General features: G+C 36.4%; 1 protein-coding gene across 2 annotated transcripts in view; it reads left to right on the plus strand.

The window, feature by feature from the left end:
- ATP9B (ATPase phospholipid transporting 9B (putative)) overlaps positions 1-14,817 on the plus strand; it is a 233,597-nt gene that overhangs the window by 59,142 nt on the left and 159,638 nt on the right. For both annotated transcript variants that reach the window (XM_060244097.1, XM_060244098.1), the window contains exon 6: positions 4,311-4,369. In XM_060244097.1, the coding sequence (XP_060100080.1) occupies positions 4,311-4,369 (59 nt within the window). The remainder of the gene's footprint in view (positions 1-4,310; positions 4,370-14,817) is intronic.

Here is a 14,817-nt window from a genome sequence, read left to right on the forward strand (position 1 = left end):
ATTCATCTTGGTGAGACACAAATTGTGCAGTCCAGGAAGATTGTTACAGGTAGATGTTTCTTAGGAAAAGGAAGTTCAGTAAGGTGTAAGAGATTCAGTTCACCACAAATACTTTCTGGAGCATTATTTAGACAACTTTGGCAAGTGCATGTAATATTATATACTGCTGTACAAATGCCTTTAAAAATGTTACTGCCGAATTCTTTGAAACTGAAGCTGGAAAAGAAAGAATTAACAGTGAAGCTGTGAACAGAGGCATTGCTTCTTCAGAAAAGAAACACAGGATCTCTTGACATGGGAACTATGATTTCATATTTCTGATCCAATCTCTTATCTGAAATTATTTTTGAAAAGCTGGAGCAAACTGCTGTTGTTTCTGTAAACAAAAATTAATATATTTTAAATATGGCAGGATTGATCAAAAATTGAACAGCTTGTTTAACTTATTTGAAAATTATTTTATTTACATTAAGCATTGTAACTCAGATGAAAGTTCTTTGAAGCTCAGTGGTGTTTACTGCAAAAATAAACATGCATATATAGGATGGCTGCCTGAGTGTAATAAAGTGGTCCATGACATGAAAAAAAAGGTTTAGGTGCCAGTATAAAATATTGGGGATAAATGGTTAGTTTTTAGCATTGAAAATTACTTATTTATTTATTTATATTGCATTGCACAAAATTTATTCCCCACCTTTCTGTTGTCATAAGTGCCACCAAGGCAGCTAACAGATTAAAACACATAATAAAATTACGCTTAAAACCAACAAAAACACACATCATTTAAAAAAAAACACAGAGTTAAAATAAATACAAAGCATTTTTAAAAAAAAACAGTTAAAGCATTGTGTAGGAAAGAGGGGGTCACTGAGGGAATAACAAAAAGAAACAAAAAAGTCTTCACTTTCTGGTGGAAGATGGCAACAGAAGGTGACAGATAAGTCTCCCTGAGAAATGAGTAAAGGAATGTTCATACTATGACCAAGAAGGCTTTCTCCCGGTTTGCCAGGTTTCCACCTGCCTCCAAGAATTACCATAGAAGTAAGGTTCATAAAGGAGTAGGCAGGATTAGGTCATGAATAGAAGGTATCTAAGAGAAGCATAGAGGTGTAACAGGTATTTAAATGAAAAGTTTTTTCTGACTTAATTTTAAAAAATTAATTTAATATCCTTATTTTAAAATTTTATGTGTTACATATTTTAAATACATAAATTCACCTTACAGCACTGAATGTATAGAAATCAAATACAAAATAAAAGAAAGGTAGCAGTAGCTATAATTGTATTTCAGCTAGTAACTCTCAAAGTGGCTAACATTGTAAAATACAATTCACATGCTCACACAGATAGTCAAACCTTACAATATGGAACATGGTTCTTCTGTAGTAGCCTTCCTCCATTTTAATACTGTTACCCTCTGAGCTCCTAAACATTTCCAGACAGAGTTTCTCCCTTAGCAAGGAGGATTTGAGTGCCATTCTATTTCATATATGTGTATGTATGTATGTATATTTTGGTGAATTTAGAGTCCTTCAGGGGAAAAAACTGTCAAAATATATACATACATGTGGAATTTCACAGTACAGGCAATGCTCATGAGATGCACCTTCCCCTTGTTCCTATCAAGCTGCCCTCAAAGATGGCACCTGGAACAGTTCCAACACTGTATATGGATGAGCTCCATAAAACGGTGCTTAATATGAAAAATCAAAGCCTTTCTTCGTTTTAGAAGAAATAGCATTAGCTTACCTCGGTTTGAAATGTTGACATTGGCGTAATTCCTGGTGTTTCTTGGCCAACAGCAGTTTAGAGGCTTATTATTCTTTAATAATTGGTTGCTTCTAACAATAACTAAGCCTCTGCTTTCTTTGTGCTTCTTTCTCAACTTCTGTATTGCATTAAAGCTTCTCCTTGTGCTATCATGCACTAAAACAAAGTTTTGCATTAAATTAATACAGAATTGTGTATAACAAGTATATTTTTGGTGGAGACTGTATCTTGAAGGGAGAGGGCAATTTTTATCCTACTTCTGCAGTTTTTAAAAATAATTTTGCGTTCTTTTTGTTGAGTTCTATTGTAAAATATAGGTGCATGCATGATTTTTAAAAAATCATTACAATCCTCTCGAGCCATTCAAGTCTAATGAATTATGATAGACACTTAATTGTGTTCTAGTTTCACATAAGGCTTTAGGCAAAGGCTTTTGCCTTGGTGGACTATAAAGATTGGATATGCATCCAATTCTGACAGCTTTGGACTTTTTTATTGGCAATTACACAGATGGTGAAGAATGTTTTCTAGTTAGTGAGATGTGTTTAGAAGAAAAAATTAGTTTGCAGAAATAATTTACGCAGTGAATTGCATTTGATGTTTTTCTCAAATTGTCTTTTCAAAGTTGTAATATTATATAATTTGTGCTTAGTGAACTGGTGTCTAATGAATACTCGTTCAGATAGCAAATGGTTTATTAAGGTTTCAAAGTATATTTTTTACTACTGAGGCTGTCCTGCTAACTTTGCTGTAAGAAAAGTGGACGTGGGGTTAAAATTACCTGAATTCATATGTTGCTAACACTGAAACAGCTGCTCCTGTTGCCACATAAAAATACCATGAACTCAAAATTATAAATTTCAATGCCATACTGTTGCAATGCTTCTGCCATTCACCTTGCCTTAAAAGAGAAGTCTTGCTGTCTTAGTGACAGCTTCTGTGCCATTCCAGAGAACAAGACTCTTGGTCAGAAGTGCATCAACTGAACAAGTGACAAACATCAAATTTAGACCTATGTCTTGAGCAATGAACTGTTATCTGCCTGGATTGAGGATATAGTTCCTTGTGTGGAGATTAAGTCCTCCCGGTGAGAGAGTTTGGCAGTAGAAATCTTAAATGGTGGAGCTTGTTAATTGCATGGTAGCTTGCTGTCAAAATGAAAACTGTTGTTTCTGCTCAAGATCTTTAGAAAGTGAATCAGACCCTTGGTCCATCACATTAAGCAGGGCTTTTTTTCTGGGGGAGCGCACCAGAACAGAGTTCCAGAACTTATTCATGGAAACAAAATTCTCAAAAAATGTCTAAAAGGGGGAGTGTGATAGTCTGTGATCCAACAAAGTATATTAAAACATTCTTGCTTCAAAGTCATCATTCAGCATTAGGCACCAAAAGCAAGACCTGAAAAAGAACTGAGGATGTTGGTGACATGTCTAAAGTTTGGGAACTATTTTAAAGTGAAGATAAGTCAGTAGCACATGAAAATAATATTGTTTCAAAGAATCCCAAATGTTTTCCCTTTATTTCCCTCTTGAGAGTTCTGGCGCCTCTTTTCCAGGAAAAAAGCCCTGACAATAAGTATTGTCTCCTTCAGGCTAAGGTCTTTCACATCACCTACCATCTGGTCCTTTTAACTGGAGAAGTGGGGGATTGAACCTGGGAAATTCCGCATGCCAAGCAGATGCTCTGCTGCTGAGCCACAGTTCCCCCTATAAATAAATTAATAGCACTTAGAGCATATATGGGAGCCAGTGGAACTTGGAAAGTCAAACTTAGAGCATTCAGAATAGAGTTTCCTGGAAGTTGGTATATCTTTGACTATTAAGGTCCTCAGATTCAGCAAATCTTAATGGTTGTTGAATTTACCACGAAAGACTTGTTACAGAAAAGTTATTTTCAAATTTTAGGTGGTTCTCATTTCACTAGTTAAGAAAAAAAATAATTTGTAGCATTGATGTTCTAATTAATCTCTTCAGTTTTTCCCACTATATGGGTTCAGGTTAATTTACTCCAAAGTTTGAGTAAGCATGTTTATGGTAATCTGCATAAGATCACCTTATTGAATTACATTGTGCTTTGTATGATCATAGGAGAATTAATATGACAGAAACTGAGTTTCCTTCTTATCCACAAATTTTGAAAATCTATATAAAACGTTTGAGACATCAATTTTACATATTTATAAACTGGAAAGGATGGACATCTAATTGTAATCTATAAAGAGAAGAGATGTTATGCCTAGGGATATCCAGTAAATTCAGAAGAATAATTTTGACTGCCAGTGTATTTCTTTGTTTTTATACCATGTCACTCAGCCTCTCAGTTTCTTTCCTCATAAAATTGTGACAATTAAGTGCATGATTAACACAGCATGATTAGACTGACAAGGATACTGGTTACTTGAAGACAACATATATTAAAATAGTATTTTAAAAAAATATGTTGTAATAAAAACTTCTGCATAGCAGCACTGCTGAGTAAACGAACATAAGAACTTTTGTGATGTACTAATAATTACTTACATATATTTTTTTTCTTCAAAGGTAAAGTACAAGTTAAAAGCTCAGACATTCAAGTTGGAGACCTCATCATAGTGGAAAAGGTGGTTGTTTTTAAAATACATATTATAGATAAGATTCTGAATTTTGTCGGTGTATCTTTTTTTTTTGGATATATACCCATAATTCCTAAAATCTGCCCTGTGACAGAACATAAAGAAAATTGTCAAAGATTTAATGATATGACAAGTAAAATTATTTGCATTTTGCACTAGTATTCTGTAAAAAATATTGTATTCCAAGGAGCTTTCTCACCCTAGTATTTGTCTAAGGCCACTGAATACCCTTTTTCTTTCCTTGTACCACAAAATGAAAATATCAAGTGTTCTGGCCTGTACTATATTTTCAAAGTGGCATTTACCTGGCTGATTGATTCTGTACAGTGCTCAACTAAATGTGGCTCAGCTCACTCCATTAATTTTGCTTCTTTGTGAGGGGAAATGGGAGGGATGAACTCCAAGGAAAATGATGGCTGTATGGTTCTCACCTGAATGAAACATCTGCATAGATTCTGTTTTTAGTAATTCCTTTTTAATTTATCTCTGGGGGGAAAGGCATCTTGGAAATATATGAGATATGCAGTACAAATTAAATCAGTTAAATCACTGTAGTCAACCATTTTGAAGGATAGAAAATGGCATCACTAAAAGAGTTATGTAGCTATAGCATGACTAGGCTACATCAGCAAATTTCAGTGTGTCAGTTCCCAGTTTCCAGACATTTGACACAACACATTTACACATTCACATGCATGTTGGAGTGTTGTTGCTTTAATTTTTGATGTGTTTTTCTCATTCCATCCTTTAGCATTTTGTTTCTAGCACGTTTGCTTTTGTGTAATCATAGGTTAATACCTGTTCATTCCCTTTTATTTTTCATTACATAAAATTAATCTGTTGGGAATCACAGATTTACATAACCCAGAACAGTTCTTTTCAGGAGAATTAGTTAAGACCTTCATTTGAGAGCCATCAGCTCTTGAGTAATCATGTCATGTACATGCGAATCATCGCAGTCTAAATTTATTATACAGCATTGAAATAATTTCTTGCATTTAGACAAAGTATTTTTCAATTTAAGTTCCTGATTCACTGGCAACACTTAAAATGAACTGGAGAAAAAGATATAGTTTCACTGTAATTTAAGAGATTTATCACTAACATAATCTTGGTTGTGCCTTGCATTTTTGGATGATAACTTGTCTGCCAATATCTTTTTTTTAAAAGATTTTCTATAGCCACATAAAAGCCTGTACTTCAAAATACTCTGTTTTTCTTTAAAACTAGAGTGAGCTGATTATTAAAGTTGTGTGTTTGTCATATTAAAAAGCTAAAGGTAGTCCCCTGTGCAAGCACCGAGTTGTTACCAACCCATGGAGTGACATCACATCATGGCGTTCTTGGCAGATGTTCTTGCCATTTCCTTCCCCAGTCATCTAGACTTTAACCCCAGAAAACTGGGTAATTTTACCAACCTTGGAAGAATGGAAGGCTGAGTCAACCTTAAGCTGACTACCTGAACCCAGTTTCTGCTGAGATCGAACTCAGGCCCTGAGCAGAGCTTGAACTGCTGTATTGCAGCTTACCACTCTGTGCCGCGGGCTCTAAGTTTTGTCATATTACACACTGAATAGAAAGAAGTTAAAGCTAGTTTCATTTTTGAGAGAGTTACACTGGAAAAGTGGTGGCAATGTGTATGCCTTCTGAACCCCATGGAATATTGATACAGTCCTAAGAATGCAAGTGGAGAGAAACATGGTGGGTGGAGGGCAAAAACGGCAGCCAAAGTTATGCTTTCCATGTTGAGTAATTTTTTTTTAATTTTCAAAAATGTATTGAACTCCAAAGAGGTAATACATAACAGCATTAATGTAAAGGAAAAAAGATAAGAACATATTTTCTGAGCTGATTATTACATATAAGGAAAATTAAATAATTTGCTGCACTGAACATAATTACACTGTTACATAGAACTATATATAATGCAAAGGCCAAAATAAACATGTTAAGTAACTTTTAAGTCTACGTTTCAATTTCATTTGAACATTGTTTTTCATAGTTGATAACATTCAGAATAAGGGGGCTCTAATGTGAAATACACTGTGGCTTGGAGCTTCTGAAAATGAGAGTGGAGTATATGAAAGAAGTTTCGTCGCCTTGTCCTACCCGCTGGAACCCGCTCTGCCCCTAAGTGTCATGGGGCTTCAACAACAAAACTAGATGTAGCCAGATGCAAGAGTTATTTCTACTGATTTTAATCTTCTTTTTGTCCTCATTTTATATTCCACGCTGTTTGAACTCACACAGCTCTCAGCTATGTTTTTTTGGAGTAGGGAGACATGGAGACTGCAATAGCTAGGGAAGGGTAGGAAAAACCCCTTAGGTTAATTTCTTATGCATTGTGGTAGGATCAGATCCTTCCTTACGTTTTGGAATTACATGAGCATAAAACATACACAAGAGGTGCCATCTCCAACTTTTAATGTATTTCTGATGGACAACATTAAATATACAGCCCATGAAATTAAGAACATGAGAGAAGCCATGTTAGATCAGGCCAATAGCCCATCCAGTCCACAATGGCCAAAATCCCCAGGTGCCATCAGGAGGTCCATCAGTAAGGCCAGGACTCTAGAAGCCCTCCCACTGCCGCCCCCCAAGCACCAAGAATACAGAGCATCACTGCCCCAGACTGAGAGTTCAAATAATATGGTGTGACTAATAGCCACTGATGGAGCTCTGCTCCATATGTTTATCCAATCCCTTCTTGAAGCTGGCTATGCTTGTAGCCACCACCACCTCCTGTGGCAGTGAATTCCATGAGTTAATCACATAATTGGTGAACTGCATTCTATATTGACTTGAAAGCTGGCATAAGAAATGTTCTGTACTTTTTAAAGATGCCCTCTGTAGGCTTCTGTCTCCCGTTTGACCTATATACGTACTCCCTTCTATGATGTGGCTTGAAAGAATTTGCAAGAGGAATTATGCTTGTGCAATGGAGCTGTCCTACTTTTCCCTTCAACCTGGAGCCCTTTGTGTCTCCCACAGCACTCATGAGAGGGAACAATATTCATGAGTCCCATAACATGTGGTAAGGGAGAATGCATCTGAAGGGGAAAATCCATGGAAATTACAAGACCCCCCTGCAAATGTGAAAATGTCTTCTTTTTGTGGCTTCTGCTGATCATAGGGTATCTATAAATGCTCTTTTTTCATCCAATATGTGATTGGATTTCTAAAATTGAACTGCAGCACGCACTAATTGTTACTGGTTCTAGCTTGGTGGCTCTCGACAGCAGCATTTCTGCAGAGGAATTAACAATTTATTGCCGATAAAGTTCCATATGTTGGCCATTGACTGTGCCAAAAATAGCCATTTAAACAAAAGGATTTCAAGACATAAAAAAGCAAAGGGACAGATTTTTCAGAACAGATTAATTTTAGGACTGCCATAATCACTAAATGAAATTGATTTTATCCAGAATGGCACAGAACAGCTTTCAGACTGAACTTTGACTAATGCATTACTTTTGATACTGGAAAATCTTTGACCCACCTCTTTTTTTCCTGCTTATTAGGTGCCGTCTTTGGATTTGTTTATACATGGGCAGTTATACATAACAAAGATGTAGAACAAAGCACCAATTAAATTTAATTCTGGGTATAAGCTTTCATGTGCATGCACACTTCTTCAGATATATAGAAACATTTTCTCAAGACGAGTCCAGCAGCACCTTTAAGACCAACAAAGTTTAATTCTGGGTATAAGCAAGAACTGAGTGACTTAGCTTGTGTAGTGAGATAAGAACCTGATATCTCTCTTAAGCCCTGGGGGTTCCATTGTCCCGAGTGCCGTAATAACTTGTAATTCAACAATCTCCCATTCCAATCTGCTTCTGAAATTCCTGTGCCATAAAACAGCTACTTTGAGGTCCTTCTCATTTTTGTGATTCCTGATGTCACATCTGTGTCCATATTGGCGTAGGTTATGTGTTATTACAGTCTTAGCTATATCTTCACTCTAATTAGTCCGTCTTGACAATTATCTCCCTCCACCTATATGTAAGCCTTGAGGAAATCTATTTCAATGTATCTGAAAAAGTGTGCATGCACACAAAAGTTTATACCCAGAATTAAACTTTGTTAGTCTTAAAAGTGTCACTGGATTTGTCACTTTGTCCTGTTGCTTCAGACCAACATGGCTACTCACCTGAATCTGTAATAAAGATATATAATACATCCATTAAAACCCTCGAATTTCCCAGATGACAGCATTTTTCATAATCCGAAAATGTTAGCTTTTCCTTGCGCCTACCAATTCACTCTTAGCATTAGGGTTTGATCTATTTAATAATATTTTACCAGCAGCAATATCGACGTAAGCATGTGTAATTTTCTTAAATTTTAAAAATCTGTTTTTACTCCAGTGAAACTGATATCTGAAACTGATAATTGGCAAGTATGGGAACTTGGTTTTTATTGGTGTCCCGCCACTATAATGAGAATAGTAAGATTAATTATGTATAGCAGTGTGTGACAGCACTGTATTTTCATCAAAGCTTCAGCTTGTTAACAAGGAACAGTTTTAAAGGATAAAGCTAGTAACCTGAGATGTGACTAAAAGGTTTATGTCAACATTAAAAAGAGAAGTTGTAAAGATGTATAGTTAATCTATATAAAGACAGCTCATCTGATTTTATGTTTGTCATTTAAGGAATGATTTATTGACTTCTGAAGTTGCCTTTTGCTTTTCTTCTCAGTTTTGCAGATAGTGGGTTCTCAGTTATTGACTATACAATACGGTTCATGTTCTTCTGTAAGATTTACATTTTGCTGTTCCCTTTCTTTCCACCTTACTATAGAAAAAAAGATTTCTTTGGCAAAATTGGGACAATATAACAATTTTAAAACAGGCATTAAATTTCGTCATTTAAAATTCTGACAGAGCAAAACAAGATTCCTTGTCATGCCATTTTGTTTATCTCAGATGCCAGAATAGATCTTCCTTGTCATTTTTATGGAACACACAGCAGACACTGGATTTGTAGTATTTCAGCAGTTGTTCATGATGCGAAATTAAATAAACTGAATGGACATCATACTTGCCTGTATTAGTTGCTGCTATAATCCTCAGATTATGTGTAATAGTAAAGTATAAGTTGTAGGTTGAGTAATAGTGTCTAGCAATGCTCTGAGATCCTGTTTATACCATGGATTCTTCTAAAAACAACATCTCCAGTGACTGTAATGCCAGGTAGCAGAACAGACTAGAAACTACTTGTGGATATGGGAGTTTAGTGCTATGTTAGATGGTTTGGCACTCCTGTTGCTGTGTTGTCTGTCCTAATTCTGTTAGTCAGTATGAAGTAGTAGTAATCACCATGGGTGTTAATACATAGCTGGTTTGCAGACAATGGCCCTTGGAAACACATCTCTACTAAGGTTGGGGGGGTACATTGAATTCCTCAGAGCTTTTTTTTGTAGCAAGAACTCTTTTGCATATTAGGCCACACCCCTCTTATGTAACCAATCCTCCAAGAGCTCACTGGGCTCTTCTTACACGGCCTACTGTAAGCTCTAAAAGGATTGGCTTCGTCAGGGAAGTGTGGCCTAATATGCAAAGATGTTCCTTCTACAAAAAAAGCCCTGGAATTCCTTATTCTAATTATCTATATGAGGGGGGGGTATCCCAACCTGATTCTTGTCGTCTTATAAGTACCCTAATAGATGGAAAGGAGACTTACGTACACATTTAATCTGTCTCCTGGAGAGAGAAAAGAGAGTCCAAATGTATAGAGTAATTTTTGAAGTTATGATTTAATTTAATTATTTCCAATGACTCCTTTTCTCCCAAATAAGATCCCTAAAGAAGCAACCATCAAAACATTTAAAAGGAAGTAGGTATAAAATAAACATATGAATGCACAAGCATGCATAATAACAAAATTAGGGGGAAGGGCCAAAAACAGTTGTTGGAAGTATGCCAAACAAACAAAAGGCTTCAGATTCTGATGGAAGACAACAATAGGAGACAGACAAACCTCCCTGAGGAGGAAGTTCTGAAGTTTTGGTGCTGTGCATTAGAAAGTCCTTTCTCGAATTCCCACACGTCTAGCTTCAGAAGGTGGAGCCACCGGAAGCAGGGCCTACAAAGATGACTAGAATAGATGGGTAGGGTCATTAGGGAGAAGGCAGTACTTAAAGTATGTGGGACCTAGGAAATACAGGGCTTTAAAGGGCAATACCAGCCATTTGCATTCACCCTAGAAGCAAATTGGAAGCCCAGTGTAAATGAAACAAGCCTGGAGTGATATGATCCCTACAACCCATTCCAGTCAGCATTCTGGCTGCAGTGTTCTGTACCAACTTTAGCTTCCTTGCAGTCTTCAAGGGCAGCCCTTTGCAGAGTACATTTTAATAATCTAATCTAGATGTTACTTGGGCATGAACCACAATGGCATGATCTTACCTGCCCAGGAACAGTTGCAGCTGGTTCACCAGCCAAAGCAGGTGAAATGCACCCCTAGCCGCTGCAGTTATGTAACATGAGACCCGGATCTAGCAGCAGGCCCAGGCTATGAACCTCTTCTTTTAAGTGGAGTGCAACCTGTGATAGATGGGCAAAGGTTCTGTCTCTTTCTGAAATACTGCAAACTGCTTTACTCCTCTGAGAGCATAGCAGCTAGCTGCCGATCAGGATCCGTGGGAAGGCTAGAGGACATAGATGGGAGGGCAGAGTATGAGAGAGAAAGCTGTTTACTGTTGGCTCAGACAGATAAATGAGTCTGAACCTTCAGAGGCTGGGGGAATCCTGGCTCAGAGTTTGTCTTGTGTGTAAACTGGCTAAATTAATGTGTAGAGATAGAAATAAGTCAAATGGGCTTTAGAAAGCATTACTAACAACAAAGCGAGAGGAGATGATGGTATCCCAGTTCAGCTATTCAAAAGTCCTAAAACATGATGCTGTTAAAGTGATGCACACATTATGTCAACAAATTTGGAAAACACAACAGTGGCCACAGGATTGGAAAAGATCGGTTTATATTCCAATCCCAAAGAAGGGTAATGCCCAGGAATGTTCATACTATCACACCATTGCACTCATTTCACATGCCAGCAAGGTCACGTTAAAGATCCTACAAGCTAGGCTTCAGAAGTATGTCGATCGGGAACTACCAGAAGTTCAAGCTGGGTTTCAGAGAGGTAGAGGAACTAGAGATCAAATTGCCAACATTCGATGGATTATGGAGAAAGCACAGGAGTATCAGAAAAATGTCTATTTCTGCTTCGTTGACTATGCTAAAGCCTTTGATTGTGTGGATCACAACAAACTGTGGCAAGTCCTTAAAGAGATGGGAGTACCAGACCACCTCACATGTCTCCTGAGAAACCTATATAATGGTCAAGAAGCAATTGTTAGAACAGGATATGAAACAACTGATTGGTTTAGAATTGGAAAAGGAGTTCGACAAGGATGTATATCGTCACCCTGCTTATTTAATTTATATGCAGAGTACATCATGCGGAATGCTGACCTGGATGAAGCGCAAGCTGGAATTAAGATTGCCGGGGAAAACATCAACAACCTCAGATATGCAGATGACACTACTCTAATGGCAGAAAGTGAGGAGGACCTAAAGAACCTCTTGTTTTTTTTTTTTTAAGTTTTTTCATTTTATTTAGCCCAACATTTCATACAGTTCTATAAAGAACAGATAGTTCAATACAAACACATCATCCATAACAATTTTGAACTAAACATTCTTACAAAATTTCTGACATCCTGTCACCTCCACTTTAATTTCCAGCTGAGGTGAGACTGTAGTAAATAAACCAAACATCAACTATTATCCTCTATTCAAACATTTAAATACTAATACTAATAAATTACTAAAGTAGTAATAAAATTATCAACTTCTCATTTCGTTTTAATTATTTTCCAACCATAAATAAACCTTTTTCCATCTTTTGCTTTTTCCTTCGTGTTACCCTTAATCATTCTAGCTAATATATCCATTTCCACCACCTTTAAAAATTTTTGAGATATTTCTTCTCTCTCAGGTAGGAATTTAGATTTCCAGTACTGGGCGAATAAAATTCTGGCCACCGTTATAATATAAACTGTAATAAATTCATCCTCCCGTGGTACCGTATCTCTAACTAATGACAACAACTTGAATTCTGGCTTAAGAGGAAAGTTAACTTTGAGTATATCAACTAAAATTTTATGGATTTCCTTCCAATATTTTTTGGATGCATTACAAGACCACCATAGATGATAATAAGTTCCCGCTGTTATCTCACATTTCCAACAGGTAGGTGGAATCGCTTTATCAATTTTATTAAGTAAAACCGGAGTGATATGCCATCTATAAAAGAGCTTTATGAAATTTTCTCGCAGATTCACCGGCTTTATTATCTTAAAATTGTTCCTCCATAAAATCTCCCATTGTTCTAACGTAATACTATGCTCTAAATTCTTAGCCCATTTTATCATCACGTGTTTAACAATCTCCTCCTCAAGTTTCATATAAAGTAAGTAATTATAAACTTTCTTAATCGTTCTTCCAGTTCTAGCTGTCATCATATCGAAGTCAAAATTTGATTTTGTAAATCCCTTGTTTTTATCCTCATTAAACTTGGCTATTATTTGGATCATCATCCACCAATCAAGAGAAAACCCTCTCGCTTCTAGATCTTCCTTCTTTCTGATTCTATCATTTTCATCTAAAATATCTGTGTATCTTAATATTTTCTCCGAAGACCACAATTGCGGGCGCATTGTGGCCTCCACAGGGGATATCCACCTCGGTGTTTTGTCATAGATTTTTCTTTTTATTTTCATCCATATTTTCAGTAAAGTTTTACGTACTAAATGTCTTTGGAAATAACTTTGGGGCTTTTGAGTGTACCACATATTGGCGTGCCAGCCGGCTTGTAAATCAACACCTTCAATTATTAACAGACGAGTATCTTCTAACATAACCCAGTCCTTCAACCATAATATTGCACAGGCCGTATGGTATATCTCAAAGTCAGGGAGACCAAGACCTCCATTTTCTTTTCTATCTGTTAAATTTTTCCAACTAATTCTTGGTTTTTTTCCCTGCCATACGAAATTTTTAGACAAGTGATTCAGCCTTGTAAAGAAAACATCCTTTACAGCAAAATTTGCCATTTGAAACAAAAATAGAACTTTTGGAAGGATTATCATTTTCAATAACGCCACGCGTCCCATAAATGATAGTTTAAGATTTTCCCATTTTTTAAACAAAGTAGCTATCTCTTTCAAAAGAGGTTCATAATTATCTTCGTAGATTGTGCTACATTTTTCCGATATTATTAATCCCAGATATCTTATTTTTCTAACCCTTTGAAATCCTGATCTCCTTTCAAGCTCTAAAATTTGTTGAACCGACATATTTTTAGATAAGAATTTTGTCTTATTTATGTTAATCTTTAAGCCGGCTACTCGCCCGTATTCTGCTAAATGGTTTAACACCTGCTCCATTGATTCCAGAGGATTTTGTAAAACAAAAACCATATCATCTGCATAGCTTAACGTTTTATAATTTTCCCTTCTAATTTTTATACCTTCAACTCTCTTATCCTGCCTTAAAGTTTGGATTAATAATTCCAGAGTAAAAATAAATAGTAAAGGAGACAGGGGACAACCTTGTCTTGTTCCTTTACTTAGACATATTTCCTGTGTCAAGTCTCCATTAATTATTATCCTCGCGTATTGTTTGTCATAAATCATCCGAACAGTATTTACAAATTTATCACCAAAATTGGATTTCTCTAACAATTCCAGCATAAAGCTCCAGTCTACATTATCGAATGCTTTCTCCGCGTCGAGGAACAAAAAAGCCAGTTGTTTATCACTATTTAGCTCAGCGTATTCCAAGAAGTTAAATAACATTCTAGTATTTGTCCGCAAATATCTTCCGGGTAAAAACCCTGTTTGATCGGGGTGTATAATCTCCCTCAAAATCAGCTTCAATCTATTTGAGAGAATTGTTGTGAATATTTTGTAGTCTATGTTTAATAATGATATAGGACGATAGTTCGCAATATCGTCATCTTCTTTACCAGGTTTTGGAATAAGAACCACATTACTATGCCGCCATGACTCTGGAATTGTAGCCTTACTCCAAACCTCCTCTAGTAATCCTTTAAATGAATCTACTAAAATTTCCTTAAAAGTTATGTAATATTCCGGAGGTATACCATCGGGTCCAGCTGCCTTATTACCTTTGATTTTATTCCAAGCTTCTACAATTTCAGCCATTGATATCGGACCCGATAGTAAATCTCTCTGCTCACATGTTAGTTTTATCCTATTTTTACTCAAAATATACTCTCTTTGCTCTTCCTCATTTCTTTCCTCTTTGCTATATAATTTTTTGTAAAACTCTTGCACTATATCTTTCATTTCCTGCAGAAGAACCTCTTGTTGAGGGTGAAAGAGGAGAGCACAAAAGTAGGCT

Source organism: Heteronotia binoei, chromosome 7, assembly GCF_032191835.1.
Source record: "Heteronotia binoei isolate CCM8104 ecotype False Entrance Well chromosome 7, APGP_CSIRO_Hbin_v1, whole genome shotgun sequence".
In the NCBI taxonomy this organism is placed as follows: domain Eukaryota; kingdom Metazoa; phylum Chordata; class Lepidosauria; order Squamata; family Gekkonidae; genus Heteronotia; species Heteronotia binoei.